Source organism: Oreochromis aureus, linkage group 3 (genome assembly GCF_013358895.1).
Source record: "Oreochromis aureus strain Israel breed Guangdong linkage group 3, ZZ_aureus, whole genome shotgun sequence".
NCBI classification, from domain to species: domain Eukaryota; kingdom Metazoa; phylum Chordata; class Actinopteri; order Cichliformes; family Cichlidae; genus Oreochromis; species Oreochromis aureus.
The window spans coordinates 84114654-84136777 of NC_052944.1; the positions used below are offsets into that span (position 1 = coordinate 84114654).

Consider the following 22124-nt stretch of genomic DNA (forward strand, 5'->3'; position numbering starts at 1 on the left):
AAGCTGTATGTTTTACGTTCAATGGATGCATGATCTGATTAGTCGACTAATCGCAAAAATAATCGGTGACTAGTCGACTATCAAAATAATCGTTTGTGGCAGCCCTAATGTCCTCTGGTCTGAGGTGCTCGGGGGACCAGTTAGAGACCAGCAGCTGGACTTCAGTGGTTGGACTGGTGGACTACTTCAGTGAAGAGTAGACGACGTCTGGCTCTGGTTTAAAGTCTGAACACAAACACACACAGTTCAAACAACAGGAAACATGATTACAAGCTTTGTAGTTCAATCAAGACCTCCAATCTCCACCTCTCTGCATCACACACAGTTCAGACTTTACTGGGAACCAGCTCAGATACAAATCACAGAGCTTCCACACTGCTCACACTTTAACTGCACTTTGAAATCACATTGGGTGTGATTCAGAGTTCAGAGAGCTTTGCCTGCACTGGTGCTTTAATTCGAAAATCGACTGAATTTTCTATAAATGATTCTATAAATATAACATCCAGAGTCTGTTGGATTTAGGTCAGGTGAGCAATGTGGGCCAGTCAGTGGTATCAGTTCCTTCATTCTCTTAGATTTAGTGTTGCCACATGAGGCCTGGCATTGTCGTGCATCAGGAGGAACCCAGGATCGACTGCACCAGAGTAGTGTCTGATAACAGGTCGAGGATTTCATTCTGAATCCTAATGGCAGTCAGAGTGTTGTTGCCAAGCCTGGAGAGGTCTGTGCTTACCTCCATGGTTATGGGTCAGTTGTCATCACTGACCCATCACTAAACTAGTCAAACTGAATTATTTTAAAGGCAGCGTAAAGTTCTCCACGTCTCGTTAGACCTGTGCTCAGACTGAACCTGCTCTCAAGCAGGGTGACAGAGGTGGACCTGCCAACTGTAGTGTCAGAATCAGAAAGCCAAATGCAAAACTAGTGAAACATGAGAAGGGAAACATGTCAGTAACCTCCAGCTGTAAAACCATTCCTGTTTTGAGGGTTGTCTCATTGTTGTCTCTAAAATGCACCTGTTGAGATGAAACTGAATCTTGCTGTTAGATTTGTATTGTTTATTGCCATTTATGCTTAGAAATATTTACTCATATATGCTTAGAAGTATATAATCGATTGTGTAGTGATAGGAGGTTTGATCCTTAATAGTCTGTAACAACTCTGTGTAGCATGAAGAGGGGAGTGTGTTCACCTCTTTCAGAGTGTTCTGGCATAGATCACACACCTCCTAGGAGAGGTCGTATCTTCTCTTGCTGATATATGGTATAAAAAACACACGTATATCTGTTTGAGTCTAAGAGCCTTTTTGTTTAGATGGACCGCTAGACTCCTGGCACCAGCTTTGGGGAGTCACACACACACACACACACACACACACACACACACACACACAGGGTATTCTTTGTTCACATGTATACCTATAAGATGTCATATGTTAATGAACCTATGCATATTCATGTAACCACAATAAAAGAGCAGTGTTACGGGAGAGCGGACGAGAGCAACTGGGGTCAAGCGAAGGAACGGCGCCTGTCCGGTTCTCTCCCGTGCACGTGAAACATAAAGAATGTTGCCTACTCGAGTCTTGCTTGCTGTGTAATTACATTGCCTTCAACGTTCCAGCGAATAGGGTTAAGCTATAAACCTATCACTTGCTCTTCACAGATTCTGTGTACACTGTTACTCCTCTTTCAAGATAAAGTAAAGCTTGTCATTTTTTCTCCTACTGTCATGGCAGATTAGCTTAGCTTAGCATGATGTCTGTAAACAGGGTGAGCAGCGAGCTTGTCTCTGTCCACAGTCACAGATAAAGAGCAGCTGTACCTGAGCCTCCTTGTTCTGATGGTTGTTTGTCCATGACTGACGTCTTCAGTTCTCACTGCTGAGTAGATCACAGCTGAATCAGTCTCTGTGCAATAAACACAGTAAAATTACTACAACAGTGCTGTGATATTATTACACTACAGTCATGGAGACATTTCATTCTGTTCTTTCATGCTTATTAAAAGCATTCAATTTTGTCTTTTCATAAACTGCAGCAGCTTTTCACAGTTTTTATTTTTAATTTTAACACCTCTGCTGTGAAACAGACTGAGCACAAAGAATTCAGGATGTTTCTGAGAAACGGAAGAAGGGCGACCACAGAGGTGCAGACTGATGCACTTTTACCACAGAGCAAACATGCATGACCACTATTATCAGCCAAACCCAAACACACTGCAGCAAGAAGCTCCATCAGTGTCAGACTAACTGGAGTCAAAAAGAAGCTGCTGTGTTTTACATGCAGATCAAGTTTAAAAGAATAAAAAGTCACTGATGGACGTAAAGGACATTTTATCTGTTCAGTCTCTTCATATGTCTCATGTTCACATGTTCCATATCTTAACTGTGTGTACCAACAACAGATAACACACATGTGTGGGCCTCGTCTGAGCTTTGACATTTATGGCTCAGTGACACTGTCTCTCTCTGCCTCTCTGTCTACATGGCTGTGAACAAAAATATAAACACTGAGGATTCAAAATGCCGCATCTACAATACTGTCACTGTGCCTCCAACCGGCTCTTAGGTCAGGGGTGGGCAATCACAGTCCACGGGGGCCAGTGTCCCTGCAGGTTTTAGATGTGTCCTCGAACCAACACAGCTGATTTAAATGGCTAAATTAGCTCCTCAACATGTCCTGACGTTCTCCAGAGGCCTGGTAACGAACTAATCATGTGTTTCAGGTGTGTTGACCCAAGGTGAGATCTAAAACCTGCAGGGACACTGGCCCTCGTGGACCGAGATTGCCCACCCCTGTCTTAGGTCATGTTCAAATTCATCTTCCTGAGGACGCATTTGTAGACCGATTACGTCACAGCGACGCGCTGAAGGCTGTCCAAATTCGTGGACTCCTCCGAATGCAGCCGACAAATGCGTCCTCCTTTTCCCCGAATTTGAAGGATGGGTCGGTTGTGTCCTTCGTGGCTCACCATATCCCAGAATTCATAGCGCGGGCCAGCCAAACTCCAGTTTCCGGCAATGGCGGCCGCTACTAAGTTTTAAAATTACTCTTACTAATCTTTCTGAGTCACAAAATAAACTTTTAACATATTTTCAGATGAGAAAGTAGCTGTGTAAACTTCAAATATCTGCTCGGTTTATCAAGGTATCGCATATTTGCAAAAGTGCTTCGACGTTTTCGGAGACGTCTGTTACCCACCAGCTCGATAGCTAGCCGAGAGCTCGAGGGTCACTGAAGCCGCCGAGAACGGCACAACTCCCGGCACATCATTTTCAGATCACCGCGGACTTTCGCTACTCAGGTTAAACGTAATATATAAGTCACTGAGACAACCTAAAAATGTTATTGTTGGGCTTTTTTCAGTGTTTTGTTTGTTCGTGAGTAAATCGGTTTGGAGATTAAAGTTATTAGATTAGATTAGATTAGATAAAATAAAACTTTATTAATCCCCCGGGCGGGTTCCTCCTTGATTTTCACACAGCTGACTAAACGTCAAACAGAAATCTGATTAAACAGAAGTATGAGACAGTACGCCAGTGTCCTGTTATATTTTACATAGCAAGGAGCAGACGGCTGAGTTTATTAAACTCCACTGAGACAGCGGTGACGCTAATCAGAAGGCTAGCCCATCCAATTTCACAGCTGTTTACTTCCGGCCTACCCGACCTTCTGAGGACCCGGCCCACGTAGACCGCGAAGGCCGGGTCCTCAGGAGGATGCAGCCCATGAATTTGGATACGACCTTATATAGATCTAAAGCTACAGTCTCCATGGTGATGAGTACAATTTACTGCGTCTTTACTGTGATAAGCAGCTGAAACTGTTGTGTACTTCTGTTTTTTTTTTTTGCCTGTCCCATTTGGTTCTTTAGCCATCAGAATTGTTGTCTGAAGACCAACAAGGATACCCAATGGATTTATTTTGCCAAATGGATCATCATGGCCTGCTGTATTGGTGAACTTCAACATGAGTCATATTTCCTGTTTCAGAGCTGCTGATTGGCTCTTTGAGCCCTTTACCTTCAGGAGGTCAAGGACGAAGCACTGAAGTCGTTCATAGAGAGAAGTGTGAACTGATCAAGCAAAGAAGCTGAAACATTTCAAATGGAAGAAACTGAACTGTTTCCTAGTTCCTGTGACTCTGACCTTTGACCTGTGTGTTTATTATCTTTACCCAAATGATTGGAGCAGAACTTAAAATCTACAAGCTGTAAAAACTTTATATTTGAAGACTGAAAGAGACCCAGGAAGTGGTCACAGGACGAGGGTGACAGACTGTCTGAAGCAGTTAGAACAGGACAAGGCTGTTGGACCAGGTGTGCTTGCTTTTGAAACTGTGTCTGAATTCCACCTGTTTCACATACAAGGGTCAGTTCTACAGGCAGGAACATGGGTGTGCCGTGGGCTCCCCAGTTTCACCCATTGTGGGTAACTTGCATAAGGAAGATGTGGAAAAGAGCTTTGCTATCGTACGCTGAAACACCACCAAGTCATTGGTTCAGGTATGTGGATGACACCTGGGTGAACACACAAACCTCTCTCTCTGGCTTCTTTGACTGGAGGTTGTTGATGATTTGATGATTTCACAACACTGTATGTGATGCTACTGGTGATGTCATCTTCTCCATCTGCTGAAGTGAGTTAAAGTAAACACGTTTATGATTTAAGAATCTAAATTATGACCACAGAATGGAAATAAAATACCAAAATGAATAAAAACGAATATGTACAAACCTTCAAGTTTCCTGTGAACACATCGTCTCACCAGCAGAACCAGTAACACCAGTAGAACCACAACATAGACTGACCCAATGGGCAACAGTACAGAGAGAACAGGAGGAAGAGTGGATGTAGGTGGAGGTGTGGTGGTGTGTTTGTCTAAAATAAAGCAAACACAGTCATTAAGTTGTCGTCACATTGTGATGTTGAAACCTGCAGAAACACAGACAGGTGAGTGTGTCACCTGTCTGTGTTTCTGCAGTCACTCACCTGGAGGATCAACAGTCAGGTGGATGATGTTGATGAGCCGCCGTGGCTTTGTTTCTTCTACATAGACAAGACACTTGTATGTTCCAGTGTCATTAATCGTCACATCCTTCAGAATGAAAGACACGTTTCCATCCTTCATCTGTCTGTCCTGCAGATCCACCCGGTTCTTAAAAGATGGATGCTGGTACTCTGGATCAAAGTGACTTTTGCGGTACACAAAGACATATTCATCTCCCAGGCTACCTCTGCTCCACTCTACAGCAAAGATGTTGTTGTTTGGAGCTCGACATGTCAGAGTGACGTCCTGTCCAGACTCAGCTGTGATGTTTTTCTGGTCTGAAAGAGGAAACAACACAGAGCAGAGAGGTTAAAGGTCAAAGTACAACTATGATCAGAATGATTGACTTTAAATATTTTGTTTATTTCCTTTGACATTTGAGTTTTTAGTCATGTTGGATTTAATGAACCTCTGAACATCCAGCAGGTCACCAGTGACCCACTGAGGGGGAATTTTAGCCTCATGCTAAACATGCAAAGTGTCAGAAACTACAAGATGTTAGCTTCCACAGAACAACAACATGTGCTGATAATAAGTGAACATAATGTGTGAGAGAAAGCAGCCTCTCATTATAAGACACTGTGAGTCTCTGCATGCTGCCTTTATGGAGCTACAGCTGTTTGTATACACTGAACAAAAAGCTTTGTAGCTGTATACTGACTCCTGACACTACAACACATCACACTGACACACACATTACACTTCTTTGTCTCTGTCACAGCTGGATTACAGATGTTTCCACCCACCCTCGTGTCTCCTTCACACACACAGACAAACTAAAATAACATTACACTAATTCTTAGGGAAGGACTGGTAACATCCAAACCAGAATGATTGTTCATCTTCTTCTATAAACCAAATAGAAGCGCAGTTTGGTTTTCTAGCTGTTAATTCTCACCTCCTGAGGCACTCATGAAGACAAAAAACAACAAGAAGAGCGACGCAGTTCCAGCCACCATTTCCGTGTTTTCTGGTTCTTCTGCTCCGACATTTAGCTTGCTCTAAATGTCTGAGTCTGTTGGTATTTCTCATAAATACAAGAGTTTAAACCCCGATTACACGAGTTTAATGTTTAAACAAGGCTGAAACAGTTTAAACATGAAAAAGTACTGCAGGTAGGCTGGAAGTGGAAACTCCCTCGCCAGAACACGTGACACCAGTGACGTCGGAAGCTTTGTGACGTCACTACTCGGTGAAGACAAATATGCAAATAAGTACAGTATAATCCACGTATAATTCATTAAGTTAAGCTTCACGAATCGCAAATAAATGTCTAAAAGTCCTCCAACATCTCCCTGGTTCACCTGCAAAACCTTAAATGGATGTTGACGAATCGCCTAAAGCTGATGTTATGGTGTATGTAGTGTCTATAATTGCTGACTCTGTGTATTCTAGCCGAGCGATAATGAGATTTTGTGTTTATTTAGAAAAATAAGCGTCAGGTTCATTAATAAACCAACAATAAAAACTAACAAACAAACAAACAAACAAACAAACCCTAACAAGAGTAAAGAGGAAGCTCAGCTATTCCACTGTTACACTGTGACTTGAATGCAGCTCACATTTTTGGATGTGTGGGAAAGAGAACGGTCTGGTGTTGGTGCGCTGAGAGCTGGATCGACGGGTTGAGCTTTTCCGCAGAACTGTTTAAGAACGAGGAAAACCGATGTTACTGGTGTGTGACTGGCTGGAATGGCGTCTCAGGAAATCCATGGATGAAATGGAGACTGGACCTCGGTTTCTAGTGGGGGAGGAAAAGGAAGAGGGAGAAGCAGAAGAGAGGAGGGAAGTTTCAGGACACAGAATACTCCTGAATTCAGGAGTAAACGGAGTTTGGAGGCGAACAGTTTGGATGAAGGAAGAGGGTTGTGTGGAGAAAGAGGGTGGGGGAGGAATTTAAAAGAATCCTGGAGTTCAGGGAGGAAGATGAGGAAGTACAGCTAAGTGTCCACAGAGTTGAAAAAGAAGTTTGGAGAAGTGCAGCTGGCTAAAATTCTCATGGATGGAAACTTGTGGATAGTGGTTAAAACAGAAGAACAGAAACGTGTTAAATGCTGAAAGCATCTGTAAGAAGACTGTGGGAGAGAAAAGGATGTTAGGAGAAAGTAAAGTGACTAAAGAAGTAAAGCTTACTTAAAATAACTACGTTAGGACAACTTATTCATTGCAAGAATACAGTACTAAGAATAACTTGATGTTTCTGACTCTGCTTGTTTACCCACTGCCAAATATTTCAAGTTCTACTAAATTGAAAAACAATTTATGGTAACTTACTTTTTAAAAAATTATGTTTTAAAAATTATGTTGTTATGTTCAATCATCCTTGAAATTTCTAGTATAAGACTTACATTATTATAAGTCTTTATGCTGATATGATTCAAAAAGAATAATTAACAACACTTCTTGTAATGGTGTTAAAATCAGCCCAACTTTTATTTTCAAATGGAAAAACGTACATCAGCCAACATACTGGACACTGTTCTGCTGAACAACAAACAGTTATATTGCTGTCATTGTTATAATCTTACAGTGAAACAAAGTCTCAGATTCTATTGCTCTGAAATGAAGTTTTGTCAGTAAAGGTTATGATGAGATTACCAAAAAGCACCACTGAACGACACAGGAAGTCATTCCTGCCTGTGGACATCTCCCTGTGTAACTCCTCCATCTAATACACTGTAAACACCAAAATAGTTACGTCCTTTTGCACACACTCTTCTCTACTCTGTAATATTCCCGTCAATCCTTGATATTTATTACTGAGCGATTTGTATATATTAGTGCTATTTCTTAAATTTCTTAAATCTGTATCATATTGTATTGTTAAATAGTCTAGTCTGTTTCTGTTACTGTTATTTATACTGATGCAACTGTAACCCAGATAATTTCCTCAGGGATTAATAAAGTATTCTGATTCTGATGGTGTTCGCAGAGATAGAAAGGAGGATAATGGTGGAGGATGTGTCCATTTATAAAGCAAGGAACCCAGTATAGAGGTGTAGTTTTAAGGACACAGTTAGAATATATTATAATTGAAATCTGTTGAAGAAATAGCAGTATCTGAGTGATCAATTTTTACAATCCGTGTAACAAACTTTTATCAGTAGAGGAACTTGGCACATTTTTAATGGGAGAAGTAATTTGGTGCGGGGACTTTAATGCACACAGCACATTATGGGGTGATTATAATGCAGCCTGATGTGCTTCACAGAGTCGTGGCTAACTGCGCTAACTCCGGACTCACACGTAAACATGGATGGTTTTCTTCTGATCCGGGCCGACAGAACAACGGAGAGTGGTAAGAAGAGAGGAGGGGGTCTGGCTGTGTTTGTGAATGATAGATGGTGTAACTCTGGGCATTTATCTATCAAAGAGACTCTATGCTGTAAGGACATCGAGCTGCTAGCTGTTAGCATGAGACCGTACTATCTACCGCGAGAGTTTACACACATGATTATGATAGTTGTGTATGTCCCGCCCTCTGCTAACGCTGCAGCAGCCTGTGAGGTCCTGCACACTGTAACCAGCAGACTCCAAACACAGCACCCTCAGGCCCTTTTCCTGATCTCTGGGGACTTTGATCACATCTCCCTGTCCTCCACTCTCCCCACCTTCACCCAGTATGTTACCTGCCACACCAGAGACAATAAAACATTGGACTTATTGTATGCTAACACCAAGGAGGCATACAGCTCATCACCTCTCCCTCCCCTGGGGGGCTCAGATCACAACCTGGTTCATCTCCAGCCTGTGTATAAACCTCTAGTACACAGAGAACCAGTAGTGAAACGCACAGTAAGGAAATGGTCGGCAGAGACTGAAGAGGCCCTGAGGGACTGTTTCCGTTCTACTGTGTGGGACAACCTCTGCAGCCCTCTGGAGGATGACCTCAACAGCATCACAGACTGCATTACGGATTACATGAACTTCTGTGTGGACAACACCGTACCCATCAAAAAGGTACGGTGTTTTTCTAACAACAAGCCATGGATAGATCCTGAAATTAAGGCTCTCCTCAAGGAGAAGAAGAGAGTCTTTAGATCTGGAGACAAACAGGAGCTGAGAGTTGTTCAGAAGAAGCTGAAATGGAAGATAAGGCAGGGAAATTCAATTCAATTCAATTCAATTTTATTTGTATAGCGCCAAATCACAACAAAAGTCGCCTCAAGGCGCTTTATATTGTACAGTAGATAGCACAATAATAAATACAGAGAAAACCCAACAATCATATGACCCCTATGAGCAAGCACTTTGGCGACAGTGGGAAGGAAAAACTCCCTTTTAACAGGAAGAAACCTCCGGCAGAACCAGGCTCAGGGAGGGGCGGAGCCATCTGCTGCGACCGGTTGGGGTGAAAGAAGGAAAACAGGATGAAAGACATGCTGTGGAAGAGAGACAGAGATTAATAACAGATATGATTCGATGCAGAGGGTCTATTAACACATAGTGAGTGAGAAAGGTGACTGGAAGGAAAAACTCAATGCATCATGGGAATCCCGGCAGCCTACGTCTATTGCAGCATAACTAAGGGAGGATTCAGGGTCACCTGGTCCAGTCCTAACTATATGCTTTAGCAAAAAGGAAAGTTTTAAGCCTAATCTTGAAAGTAGAGATAGTGTCTGTCTCCCGAATCCAAACTGGAAGTTGGTTCCACAGAAGAGGGGCCTGAAAACTGAAGGCTCTCCCTCCCATTCTACTTTTAAATACTCTAGGAACAACAAGTAGGCCTGCAGAGCGAGAGCGAAGTGTTCTAATAGGGTGATATGGTACTACAAGGTCATTAAGATAAGATGGGGCCTGATTATTAAAGACCTTGTATGTGAGGAGCAGGATTTTGAATTCAATTCTGGATTTAACAGGAAGCCAATGAAGGAAGCCAAAACAGGAGAAATATGCTCTCTTTCTAGTCCCTGTCAGTACCCTTGCTGCAGCATTTTGGATTAGCTGAAGGCTTTTCAGCGAGTTTTTAGGACATCCTGATAATAAAGAATTACAGTAGTCCAGCCTGGAAGTAATAAATGCATGAACTAGTTTTTCAGCATCACTCTGAGACAGGATATTTCTAATTTTAGAGATGTTGCGCAAATGGAAGAAAGCAGTCTTACATATTTGTTTAATATGTGCGTTGAAGGACATGTCCTGGTCAAAAATGACTCAAGGTTTCTCACAGTGTTACTGGAGGCCAAGGTAATGCCATCCAGAGTAAGAATCTGCTTAGATACCATATTTCTAAGATTTTCAGGGCCGAGTACAATAACCTCAGTTTTATCTGAATTAAGAAGCAGAAAGTTAGCGGCCATCCAGGTCTTTATGTCTTTAAGACATTCCTGCAGTTTAACTAATTGGTCTGTGATATCTGGCTTCATGGATAGATAGAGCTGCGTGTCATCTGCATAGCAGTGAAAATTTATGCTATGTCTTCTAATGATGCTGCCTAAGGGAAGCATGTATAATGTAAATAGAATTGGTCCTAGCACTGAACCCTGTGGAACACCATAATTGACCTTAGTGTCTGAAGAGGACTCTCCATTTACATGTACAAATTGGAGTCTATTAGATAGATATGATACAAACCACTGCAGCGCAGTACCTGTAATACCTACAGCATGTTCTAATCGCTCTAATAGGATATTATGGTCAACAGTATCGAATGCAGCACTGAGGTCTAGCAGGACAAGCACAGAGATGAGTCCACTGTCAGAGGCCATAAGAAGATCATTTGTAACCTTCACTAAAGCTGTTTCTGTGCTGTGCTGAGCTCTGAAACCTGACTGAAACGCTTCAAATAAGCCATTCCTCTGCAGATGATCTGTTAGCTGTTTGACAACTACTCTTTCAAGGATTTTTGATATGAAAGGAAGGTTGGAGATTGGCCTATAATTAGCTAAGACAGCTGGGTCTAGAGATGGCTTTTTAAGTAAAGGTTTAACTACAGCCAGCTTGAAGGCCTGTGGTACATAGCCGATTATTAGAGATAGGTTGATCATATTTAAGATTGAAGAATTAATTAATGGCAGGACTTCTTTGAGCAGTTTTGTAGGAATGGGGTCTAAAAGACACGTTGATGGTTTGGAGGAATTAATTATTGAAGTTAACTCAGAAAGATCAATTGGAGAAAAAGAGTCTAACTTAACATTGATGGTACTAAAAGTAGCTGTAGATAATGTTACATCTGTGGGATGATTATTGGTAATTTTTTCTCTAATGATAAAAATTTTATTTGTGAAGAAGTTCATGAAGTCATTACTAGTTAACGTTAAAGGGATTGTTGGCTCAGTAGAGCTCTGACTTTTGTCAGCCTGGCTACAGTGCTGAAGAGAAACCTGGGGTTGTTCTTATTTTCTTCAATCAGTGACGAATAGTAAGACGTTCTGGCTTTGGGGAGGGCTTTCTTATAAAGCAGCAAACTATTTCTCCAGGCTAAATGATGATCCTCTAAATTTGTGACACGCCATTTCCTCTCCAGCTTACGAGTTATCTGCTTTAGGCTACGTGTTTGAGAATTATACCACGGAGTCAGGGACTTTGGATTTGAGGCCTTAGTTTTCACAGGAGCTACAGTATCCAGAGTCGTACGTAGTGAGGAGGTTAAATTATTAACAAGATAATCAACCTCTGTTGGAGTAGCGTTCAGATAGCTGCTCTGCTCTATGTTGGTACAGGGCATTGAAGATGATAACAGTGGGTGGATTATATTCTTAAACTTAGTTACAGCACTTTCAGAAAGACATCTACTTTGATAAAGTCTACTCTCCACTGCTGTGTAATCAATTATTGTAAATGTAAATGTTATCAGGAAATGATCAGACAGCAGAGGGTTTTCAGGAAACACTGTTAAATGTTTAGTTTCTATGCCATATGTTAAAACAAGATCTAGAGTGTGATTAAAGTGGTGGGTGGGTTCTTTTACATTTTGGAAAGGAAAACTACAGGAGGAAGATGGAAGAGCAGCTGCAACAGGACAACATCAGAGGGGTTTGGAACAGCCTGAAGACAATCTCAGGACAAAAACCAACCCCCCAGGCTGCAGGAGACTTGAGGTGGGTGAATGACCTAAATAAATATTTTAATAGGTTTGATCAACCACCCACCCCTCCCACAGCATCCCCACCCCCACTGCTGCAATCTCCTTCATCTTCAGGGACTGCCTGTCCTTCATCTCAGGACTTCACACCTCTCAGCTTCACACCTCCCAGCTCCCAGTCATTACACCCACCCCCGGCTTCTGTGGACTCCAACATACACACCCCTCCCCCAAAATCCACTCTTTCTATCTCAGCACTTCAAGTGAGGAACGAGCTTCGCAAGATCAAGGTGCGGAAGGCTGCAGCTCCAGATGGTGTCAGCTCCAGGCTCCTGAGATGCTGCGCAGATGAACTGTGTGGCATCCTAGGTTATCTGTTCAACCTGAGCCTGTCACTGGGGAAAGTACCACAGCTGTGGAAGACCTCCTGTGTGGTACCGGTACCAAAGACCTCCCATCCCAAGGACCTCAGCAGCTACAGGCCAGTAGCCCTGACATCGCATCTGATGAAGACCCTCGAGAGGTTGGTTCTAAACCATCTGCGCCCCCTGGTGAGGTCTTCATTGGATCCACTACAGTTTGCTTACCAGCCTGGCATCGGGGTGGAGGACGCCATCATCTACCTCCTGCACCGAGCTCTGACTCACCTGGAGAAGCCTGGAAGCACTGTGAGGATCATGTTCTTTGATTTCTCCAGTGCTTTCAACACCATCCAGCCACGACTTCTGAGAGAAAAGCTGGAGCTATCGAGAGTGGACCACCACATGTCCCAGTGGATACTGGACTACCTCACAGAGCGTCCACAGTATGTGAGGTCACAGGGCTGTGTCTCTGATACGCTGGTCTGCAGTACAGGGGCCCCACAGGGAACTGTGCTGGCACCGTTCCTCTTCACCCTCTACACTGCAGACTTCTCCATCAACTCCCCACGCTGCCACCTACAGAAGTTCTCTGACGACTCTGCCATAGTCGGCCTCATCACAGGTGAGGACGACTCAGAGTACAGACAGTGGACTCTGGACTTTGTAGACTGGTGTCAGCAGAACCATCTGCTGATCAACGCCGGGAAAACCAAGGAGTTGGTGGTGGACTTCCGGAGACGCAGACCCACCACACTGACACCGGTGAACATCCAGGGAGTGGACATTGAGATAGTGGACTCGTATAGGTACCTGGGTGTTCACCTGAATAATAAACTGGACTGGAGCCACAACACTGATGCTCTTTACAGGAAGGGTCAGAGCAGACTCTACCTGCTGAGGCGGCTGAGGTCATTTGGAGTCCAGGGAGCACTTTTAAAGACCTTCTATGACTCTGTGGTGGCATCTGTCATTTTTTACAGTGTTGTATGTTGGAGCAGCAGTTTATCAGCAGCTGAGAGGAAGAGGTTGGATAAACTCATCAGGAAGGCCAGCTCTGCTCTGGGATGCACCCTGGACCCAGTGCAGGTGGTGGGAGACAGAAGGACTCTGGCCAAAATAACATCTCTGATGGACAGAGTCTCCCACCCCATGGATGTAAATGTTGCTGAACTGCAGAGCTCCTTCAGTGACAGACTGCTGCATCCTAGATGCATGAAGGAGCGTTTCCGCAGGTCCTTCCTCCCTGCAGCTGTCAGACTGTACAATCAAAACTGCTCCCAACAATCATAGATGTTTACATCAGTGCTGTAACTGCAATAAGTTAATCAACTGATTCGCACTACAACCTGGTTTGCCTCTTATCTGTAGTTATTTTTATTTTATTTAATAACTGTACAGTACTCTGTATATAGTAACCATTGTCCTTAATGTAAATATGTAAGAAAAATTGTGTTTGTTTATGTTCTGTGTCCTGTGTACTGTTTGTTTGTTTGTTTGTATATGTGCTTTTTTGGCTGCTGTTACAACCAAATTTCCCCTTGTGGGACAATTAAAGGATTATTCCATTCTTCTAATGATCAGAATGGAGCAGTGATTGAGGAATTGATAGAGATAAAAAAAAAAATGTGTGTCTGAATGATGGAAGTGGTCCAAGAGTGATGGATGGATATCCAATACTGAGGGATGGAGAAGCAACAGCTGTAAAAGATGAGGAAAAGGCAAATGTGTTGGCAAAAATATTTGTTAAAATCCATAGTTGAGGCAATGTTAGTGAAGAAGGGCAAAGAATAGAAATGACAATCATAGAGAATAGGGATTCATTGGAACTGGTAGAAGATACAGATGATTTATTAAATATTTTAATAAAATATTTATGCATATTTTTTTAATTTTGATGTGAAATTAAAAAATGTGCAAATTTTGTATGAAGCACATGACTGATAACTGTTGTGTTTTAAGTTTTGTTTCTTACAGCACAGATTGGATCACAGTGGGGAAAACTGAGTTTCAAATGTGAAGCTGATGTTAACACACAGGTTTGTTTCTAGGCAGTTCTGAGGATGCAGGCTCTGGGTGGAGCCAGGAGTTCAAAAGGTTTAATATGATGATGAAACTGATGTTATTCCTTTAACACAGGTTTGAAGGCCCGGAGCAAATATACTCGAGAGGAGAATCGCTGAGGTGTTCTGAGAAATAATATGATTAACCTTTTTCTTTTAATTTCCTAATTCTGGTTTTGTTTGACACATGGAAATGGAACAATGGATTATATGATCATTTTATGACTTTTCGGGGGTTTGATAATTTAGGTACGGTAAAATTTAGGCAGAAATTATTATTTTCATGTTAAAGCCAAAGGATTAAAATAAACTGAATCTTTTTCAGAAGATAAAATGCCGGTGTTCATAAGAAGCTGAATACCACACTCAAGGGGAAACTGTGGGACAGCAGCTTGAATAAAACATATGCTTTGGTGAAAGGAGGGAAAATGTTAGAATTGAAAATGTTTGGTTTCTTTTTGATTTCTAGAATAAGCATTTATAATCATTTTTCATACACACATTGCAATTGCACTGACAGGAGTTGCTACTCAGTCTTGTGAAGGTCATAAACTTCGTTCAGCGTGACTGTCTGGATTGAAATATTGTAGGAAAAGGACTTAGAGTGCTTAGGGGTGAACGCAAACACGCTTACACACATAAATAATAATTAGGCTAATCCTTTTGATTAGAGAGCACAGAAAGCATGTAGAATAGCATATGTAAGCAAGTGTATTTCTCCTTTTTTATCAAGAAGCAAAGACAAAAAGAAAAAAAGGAACAGGGAAACCGGGCAGGGTTCAGTGGTTGAATCATCTGTCCCCACCAATTCCAAAACCAAATATACGCCCTTGATCCATCCTAACACCTTTGCTGTGAAACACAGAAACTCAGAGTGAGCACAAAGAACCGGGTTTGGTTTCTGAGAAAAAGTCAGGTCGACGAGCACAAAGCACAGAGCTCAAAGCAAACATGTTCTCACAGCATGAACATGATTATTAACCAAACCAGAACACACTGCAGTGAGAAGCTCATCAGCTTCACACTAACTCCAGTCTAAAGGAAGCTGCTGTGGTTTTACCTGCAGGAACACTTTAAATTGTCTCCTTATGTTTCTCATGTTAACAAACTCCACCTCTTAACTCATGTTTGTACTAAAACCAGATATCAGACATGTCTGTGCTGTTTGTGATGTTTTAGCTCAGTGACAGCACTGCTGAGAGTTCAGTGGGACAGATGTGGTCCAACAACAATGTAAAATAAATAATCAAACCTGAAAAAGAAGAAAATCATCTGGAAACTAAACTGAACTAAACACAAAAAGTCCAAATGGAATAAAAACTAATGAGAAAATACAAAACTACAATAACTCTGTTGCACAAACAACAACATGTGCTGATAATAAGTGAACATAATGTGTGAGAGAAAGCAGCCTCTCATTATAAGACACTGTGAGTCTCTGCATGCTGCCTTTATGGAGCTACAGCTGTTTGTATACACTGAACAAAAAGCTTTGTAGCTGTATACTGACTCCTGACACTACAACACATCACACTGACACACACATTACACTTCTTTGTCTCTGTGCTGAAAGAGTGTTAATCAACTATCATTCTTGCTGTTTTTCCAGGGGAAATATATTTCACTTTTCTGGTAAATCTCACATGCAGACACCAACAAACACCAAAATGGACCAGAGTGACGTAATCACAACCTCTGACATCCACCAGGTCATCCATAAAAAACATAAAAGCAGTGTCTGGACTTCTGTAACTCACCTGGAGGAACAATCAGCAAGATGCTGCTGATTGTTCATTGGACATTTTTCTGACACATTTTGAAGCTGATGGACGTTTTGTGTCTGCACTAAGTACGTTTTCAGCAGCTATGGCACCGGCAGGATTCACTTTCACAGACTCTGTTCACAATGCTGCAGTTAACTAGACAACTAACCAGGCTGTTAACAACAAAGAGTTAATACATCAGTATTAATAATATATTTAGAAATTTCTATGAAGACCTTTATGAAACACAAATTCAGACGAATACAGCAGGCCTATTGGACGTATTTTTTGCCCCTCTTAATCTTCCCAGGGTGACTGGAGAACAGAACCTCAAACTGGATTTTCCCATATCGAAACAGGAAGTATTAGACGCCATTAAAGAGCTGAAGGCTGGTAAAGTAGCGGGACCAGATGGACTATGTGCTGAGTTTTATAAAGAATTCAGAGAAATCTTAGCTGGCCCGCTGTTGAATATGTACAATGACTCCTTTAAAAAGGGTCTCTTGCCCAATTCTTTAAGGGAAGCCAATATATCCCTTATACTTAAAAAGGGTAAGCTACCGGAAGAATGTGCCTCCTATAGGCCAATCTCTTTGTTGAATGTGGATTTGAAAATCCTCTCCAAGATATTAGCAAAACGTCTGGAACTTTTACTCCCCTTGCTCATTAATGAGGACCAAACGGGTTTCATTAAAGGGCGCAATTCATATAATAATATGCGTAGGTTGTTGAATATGATCCAGCTCTTCCAACAAAAATCTCTACCTGGTGTAGTAATTTCCCTTGATGCCGAGAAGGCATTTGACCGTGTTGAATGGTCTTATCTGTTTTTTATACTACACCAATTCGGCTTCAGTGGAAACTTTATAAACTGGATTAAGCTACTTTATAACAATCCCTGCTCTGCAGTCTTGACAAACGGGGTGCGGTCCTCCAGCTTTTGGATACAGAAGGGAACCAGACAAGGCTGCCCCTTTGCTCTTTGCCTTAGCCATAGAGCCATTGGCAGAAGCAGTACGAGTTCAGGAGGATATACATGGTCTATCTGTAGGACAAAGACAGCATAAGATTATTCTGTATGCTGATGATGTACTTGCTGTGTTGACTCAGCCCGAAACATCAATCCCCTCTCTGGTTGAAACTATTAATAAGTTTAGCGAAATCTCAGACTATAAAATTAATTTTAATAAATCAGAAGCGATGCCATTGGGCAGCCTGAAACAAAAACCACGGGTCCCTTCTCCATTTCCCTTCACTTGGTTCCCACAGGGCTTTACGTATCTAGGGATTAGGGTCACGCCCGCCTTTGAACAGATGTATAAAAGTAACTTTACCCTCCTATTTGAGCAGGTCAAACTAGATCTCGAGAGATGGAAGTCCTTACCGTTATCCTGGCTCGGTCGTATTGCTCTTCTGAAAATGAATATTCTACCCTGGCTACTTTACCCAATACAGATGGTTCCGACTCTCTTTCCACATAAAACTATCCAAACTCTAAATGGCTGGTTTAGCTCCTTTGTTTGGGCAGGGAGGAAACCTCGTCTTAAAATATCCACATTATGTCTTCCATCCTCAAAAGGGGGACTTGATTTCCCAGATATAAGGAAATATCAGCTGAGCACCCATATGCGTATAGCTGCCAACTGGGTACAACAGCCTTCTCCTGTCTGGTTGGATATTGAGAGCTCTATGTCTAACTTCCCTCTGAAAAGTTTGCTTTTTGTGGGGAAACTAAAGACCTTAACGACGCTCTGTAGCAACCCACTCACATTAGCTACTGTTAAAGCTTGGCGAATGGTTCAAAAACTAGAAGGAAGGTCTCACTTAACATCTCTTTTCACTCCCTTATCCGATTATCCTCTTTTTGTGCCTGGGACCACTGACCCTGGCTTTCGGAAATGGGCTGTGAATGGTATTTCTACCTTTTCTGACTTAATGGACGGGTCTAACTTTATGTCCTTAAACCAGCTAATCGATAAATACAACATTCATAGGCATGACTTTTTTAGATATTTACAAGTGAGGGACCACATACAAAGGGCTACAACGATACTCACTAATCAGACCGTCTCTAAACGTGAAAAGCAGATATTTCAGCCAAATCTTAGAACTTCTATAAAATTTTGCTATGGCCTGTTAATGAAATGTGGGGTCACTGATACAACCTATTTGAAGAGGACTTGGGAAAAGGAACTACATATAGAGATCAGTGACGGGGTATGGGACGAAGTATGGGAGAATGCTAAATCTCTGAGCGTCTGTAATAAAGTAAAGGCAATCCAAATTAAAATCTTACACAGAGTTCACATATCACCTTCTCAACGCCCTAAATACAATTCAGACCTTTCTCCGCTGTGCCCTAAATGTAAAATAGAGGTGGGCAACCTAACGCACTGTCTATGGTCCTGCCGGAAAATACAACAATTCTGGTTTCTCATAAAGAGCGAACTGGATAAGATTTTCACCACTGACACTGAATGTAATCCACTGTGCATGCTACTTGGAGCGGGAAATGATAAAATCAGGGGGAAGTTTGGAAAGCAGCTCTATGCACTGTTAACATTCTGTGCAAGGAAATGTATCCTCTTGAACTGGATCACGGACACGGCGCCATCTAAAACTCAATGGCACCGGACGGTATTGGAATATGTGTCACTAGATTTCTTAACATGTAGGCTACATAGTAAGGACAAAAAGTTTCATAAAATATGGGACCCATTTATGGCGTATGTTGGTTTGGATATCTCTGCTATTTTCTCACGGGTCCTGCATACAAGCAGATCACTGCTATTTTACATATATGTATTGTCAATCGTATCTCATAACTAAAATGTCTGGATTCTCCATTTATTTTTTTTATTTTTTATTTTGTATTCATGAGCCAGGTTGTTTGTTTGTTTGTTTGGTTTGTTTTGTTTGTTTTGTTTTGTTCTACTATGTTGGTTTTGTCTCGTTTAATCTTGGTGTCAGTGTAAAGTTTAAAATTCAATAAATATACAGTTAAAAAAAACAAAAAACAAAGAGTTGCTAACAGGTTGTAAACAACTCTTTGTTAACCAAAGTATAAATAATATTTTTTATATAAATAATTATTTACTTTAAATAATTAATAATAATTAAATAATTTAAATAATGTTAAAATATTAATTTTGAGATTCTATTCATGTTAAACTCTTAACATCCACCATTAAAAAACATAAAAACAAGAAAAACACATAAAATTGAAAAGAAAACAAAATATTTACCTGCAACTCTCAGGATCCTACGACTCATGAATCTCTGACCTGAAAGGTCAAAGTACAATTATGATCAGAATGATTGACTTTAAATAATTTGTTTATTTCCTTTGACATTTGAGTTTTTAGTCACGTTGGATTTAATGAACCTCTGAACATCCAGCAGGTCACCAGTGACCCACTGAGGGGGAATTTTAGCCTCATGCTAAACATGCAAAGTGTCAGAAACTACAAGATGTTAGCTTCCACAGAACAACAACATGTGCTGATAATAAGTGAACATAATGTGTGAGAGAAAGCAGCCTCTCATTATAAGACACTGTGAGTCTCTGCATGCTGCCTTTATGGAGCTACAGCTGTTTGTATACACTGAACAAAAAGCTTTGTAGCTGTATACTGACTCCTGACACTACAACACATCACACTGACACACACATTACACTTCTTTGTCTCTGCCACAGCTGGATTACAGATGTTAAGTGTCCACCCAGCCTCGTGTCTCCTTCACACACACAGACAAACTGACTCCAGATGAAAATAATCCTCCTGCACTTGTTGTTAAACTCAGTTTAGTTCAATCTCACCTGCAGAGACGAAGACATGGACAAACAGCAAAGTGCAGCAGAGCAGCGCAGTGCCAGCAGCCATCTCTGTGTCAGTATTTGTGCTGATCCGACTCTTAGTTTGTTCTAAATGTCTGAGTCTGTCTCTGTTTTCAGTCAATAACAGAGCCTGACTGTAAATACTGACTACATCAGTTTACATTTAAGCTTGAAATAAAGCTGAAAGTCTGCTTTGAAGAACAGATCTGACTTTCAGCGGCTCACTCGGACTCTGCGGTTTGTGGTGCATTCAAGAACGGCGGCTGACGTCACTCCGTGGTTGAGCGCATTTCAGCAGTGAAGTAAAAAAGGAGTGTTTGCTCGTCATCAGTATACTATAGAGGCTTTCACGCATCAGTAGAAATACAGACATACATCTTGTTGTTGTGCTGAAAGCTGCTGCAGCACATTCATGGACAGAGTCTGCTCACTGCTCCGTCTGTGGCTTTTTCAGCGAGTCACAACACTGCTGCGCACATTCAAAGACTCACACTTTTACCACTGTTTACTGTTACCAGGGTAACTGCTTTTTTACAGGACTGCTTGGATCTGGTTAGACACACAGATGTGTTCCAGATGTTGTCTATAGATAACCATCCAATCTCCGGCTGGACTCAAACCTGTGAGTTTCTGTGACAGAAATAACTAGCCGACATTTTCCTTGGACATCACCGAGCTGCTGAGCTGCATACATCCTGTTCTTTCTGTCAGCTGTTTAACACCTGCTGCTGATTTAACAAAAGTACAGAAGCAGCTCTGTTTAGGGTTAAATACCTGGAACTTCTCTTTTATAATATTTTATAATAATTTCAATTAAGAAGTGAAAATGTGTTCAGAGGTGGATTATGAGATTTTTCTTTAAGTGGCAAAGCCATTGTTGTTTACACATATGAAAGTGTTACATCTGTAATATGTATTATAATGCATGGTTAAAACGATTCAAATGCAGTAAGTATACACATTTCATATAAATATAGTCTATAACTTTATTTTCTTTAACCCAGATAATAAAAGTTAGACAGAATTTTGATTCTATGTATTGTGTAGTCTGTATAATAAATAAATATGTAGCCCATTAAGTACAAAATCCAGAAATCTACACTGTCATGACCACTTTTTAAAATCCACTATGTTAGCTGACATGTCAGCGCCCTCCAGAGGCCAAGAAACATAAGACTCATACAGGTCTGATTCCAACTCACATATGCATGTTTTTACATGTGCATGTAGAAAATCATCTTCTTGACACACTGTTGATAATGATGGATTTAAACTGAAAAGCAAAATGCAAACAAAACCGAAAGGAGAGAAAGACTAAACAACTAAAACCTAAACTGGGAAAAACTGAAAAACAAGAATAAAGAAAATAAAGACCTGAGATGTGGACCATGCATCATCAAAACCTGAACACGGGAAATGCAGTGAATAACACGCAGACAATCCAGCAACCAAAGAAGAAGACAAAGGGCTTAAATACACAGAGGGATAACGAGGGAATGAGACACAGGGGGAGAGCTGAGCTGGGAGAAATCACATACAAGGAGACAGGAGGAAGCAAAACTGAAAACACTAACACAGCACATGAGACTGTCAAGTCTCTGTCAAGTCAATCCTAGATATTAGATTGCTATGAACTGGTGGTAGTGTGGACTTGAGGCAGCCAGGTATCCCAGAGTGCATTTCAGATCACAAGCAGCAATGGTGGTGATGCTCTAAACTGTAAATAAAGTTTTGAAATACCCAGTTTTTCTGTCACAAACTATACTTTTAATAATGTTTTAGCTGCAAATGTAGTAGTGTAATCTTTACGTGTCTGGTCAGGTTGTCAACATAGAACATGTTTGCAAAAGTGCTCCGATGTTTTTGGAGATGTCATTAGATCTGCTAGTTAGCTGACAGAGTGTACCGAGCTGTTTTTAACTGTTTTTTACGTTAGCCAGTTAGATTTGTGTGTTCCAGATGTTGCATCTGCAGATTCTCATTTGCTGCTGATTCAGGAAATGCCCATGTTACCTGGTGATAGT

At 41.4% G+C, this 22124-nt stretch overlaps 2 protein-coding genes across 6 annotated transcripts in view; both read right to left on the minus strand.

Annotated features, from left to right (window-relative positions):
• Positions 1-22124, minus strand: part of LOC116335110 (neural cell adhesion molecule 2-like) — a 660945-nt gene that overhangs the window by 352503 nt on the left and 286318 nt on the right. The gene's annotated exons all lie outside the window — the stretch shown is intronic.
• Positions 190-20473, minus strand: LOC120438311. Of its 5 annotated transcripts, XM_039608728.1 has the most exons (8): positions 20083-20472; positions 19508-19546; positions 6616-6696; positions 4996-5331; positions 4741-4884; positions 4542-4637; positions 1828-1912; positions 190-225 (listed from the first exon to the last, which is right to left on the minus strand). In XM_039608728.1, the coding sequence occupies exons 1-8, from the start codon at positions 20144-20146 to the stop codon at positions 219-221; spliced, it is 852 nt and encodes a 283-aa protein (XP_039464662.1). In that variant the 5' UTR covers positions 20147-20472; the 3' UTR covers positions 190-218. The 5 variants fall into 5 exon arrangements, with proteins under 5 accessions (XP_039464662.1, XP_039464660.1, XP_039464661.1 ...); XM_039608726.1 differs by lacking the exon at positions 190-225 and having other exon boundaries at positions 1532-1912; positions 20083-20473; XM_039608727.1 differs by lacking the exon at positions 190-225 and having other exon boundaries at positions 1532-1912; positions 4542-4634.

Coding starts and splice junctions, on each gene's coding strand:
- LOC120438311 (XM_039608726.1), bottom strand. CDS start 20,146: ATGGCTGCTGGCACTGCGCTGCTCTGCTGCACTTTGCTGTTTGTCCAT. Junction 4,638..4,740: donor TGTTCACAGGAAACTTGAAG/GTTTGTACATAT, acceptor AACTCACTTCAG/CAGATGGAGAAGATGACATC. Junction 1,913..4,541: donor CAAAGAAGCCAGAGAGAGAG/GTTTGTGTGTTC, acceptor TTTATTGCACAG/AGACTGATTCAGCTGTGATC.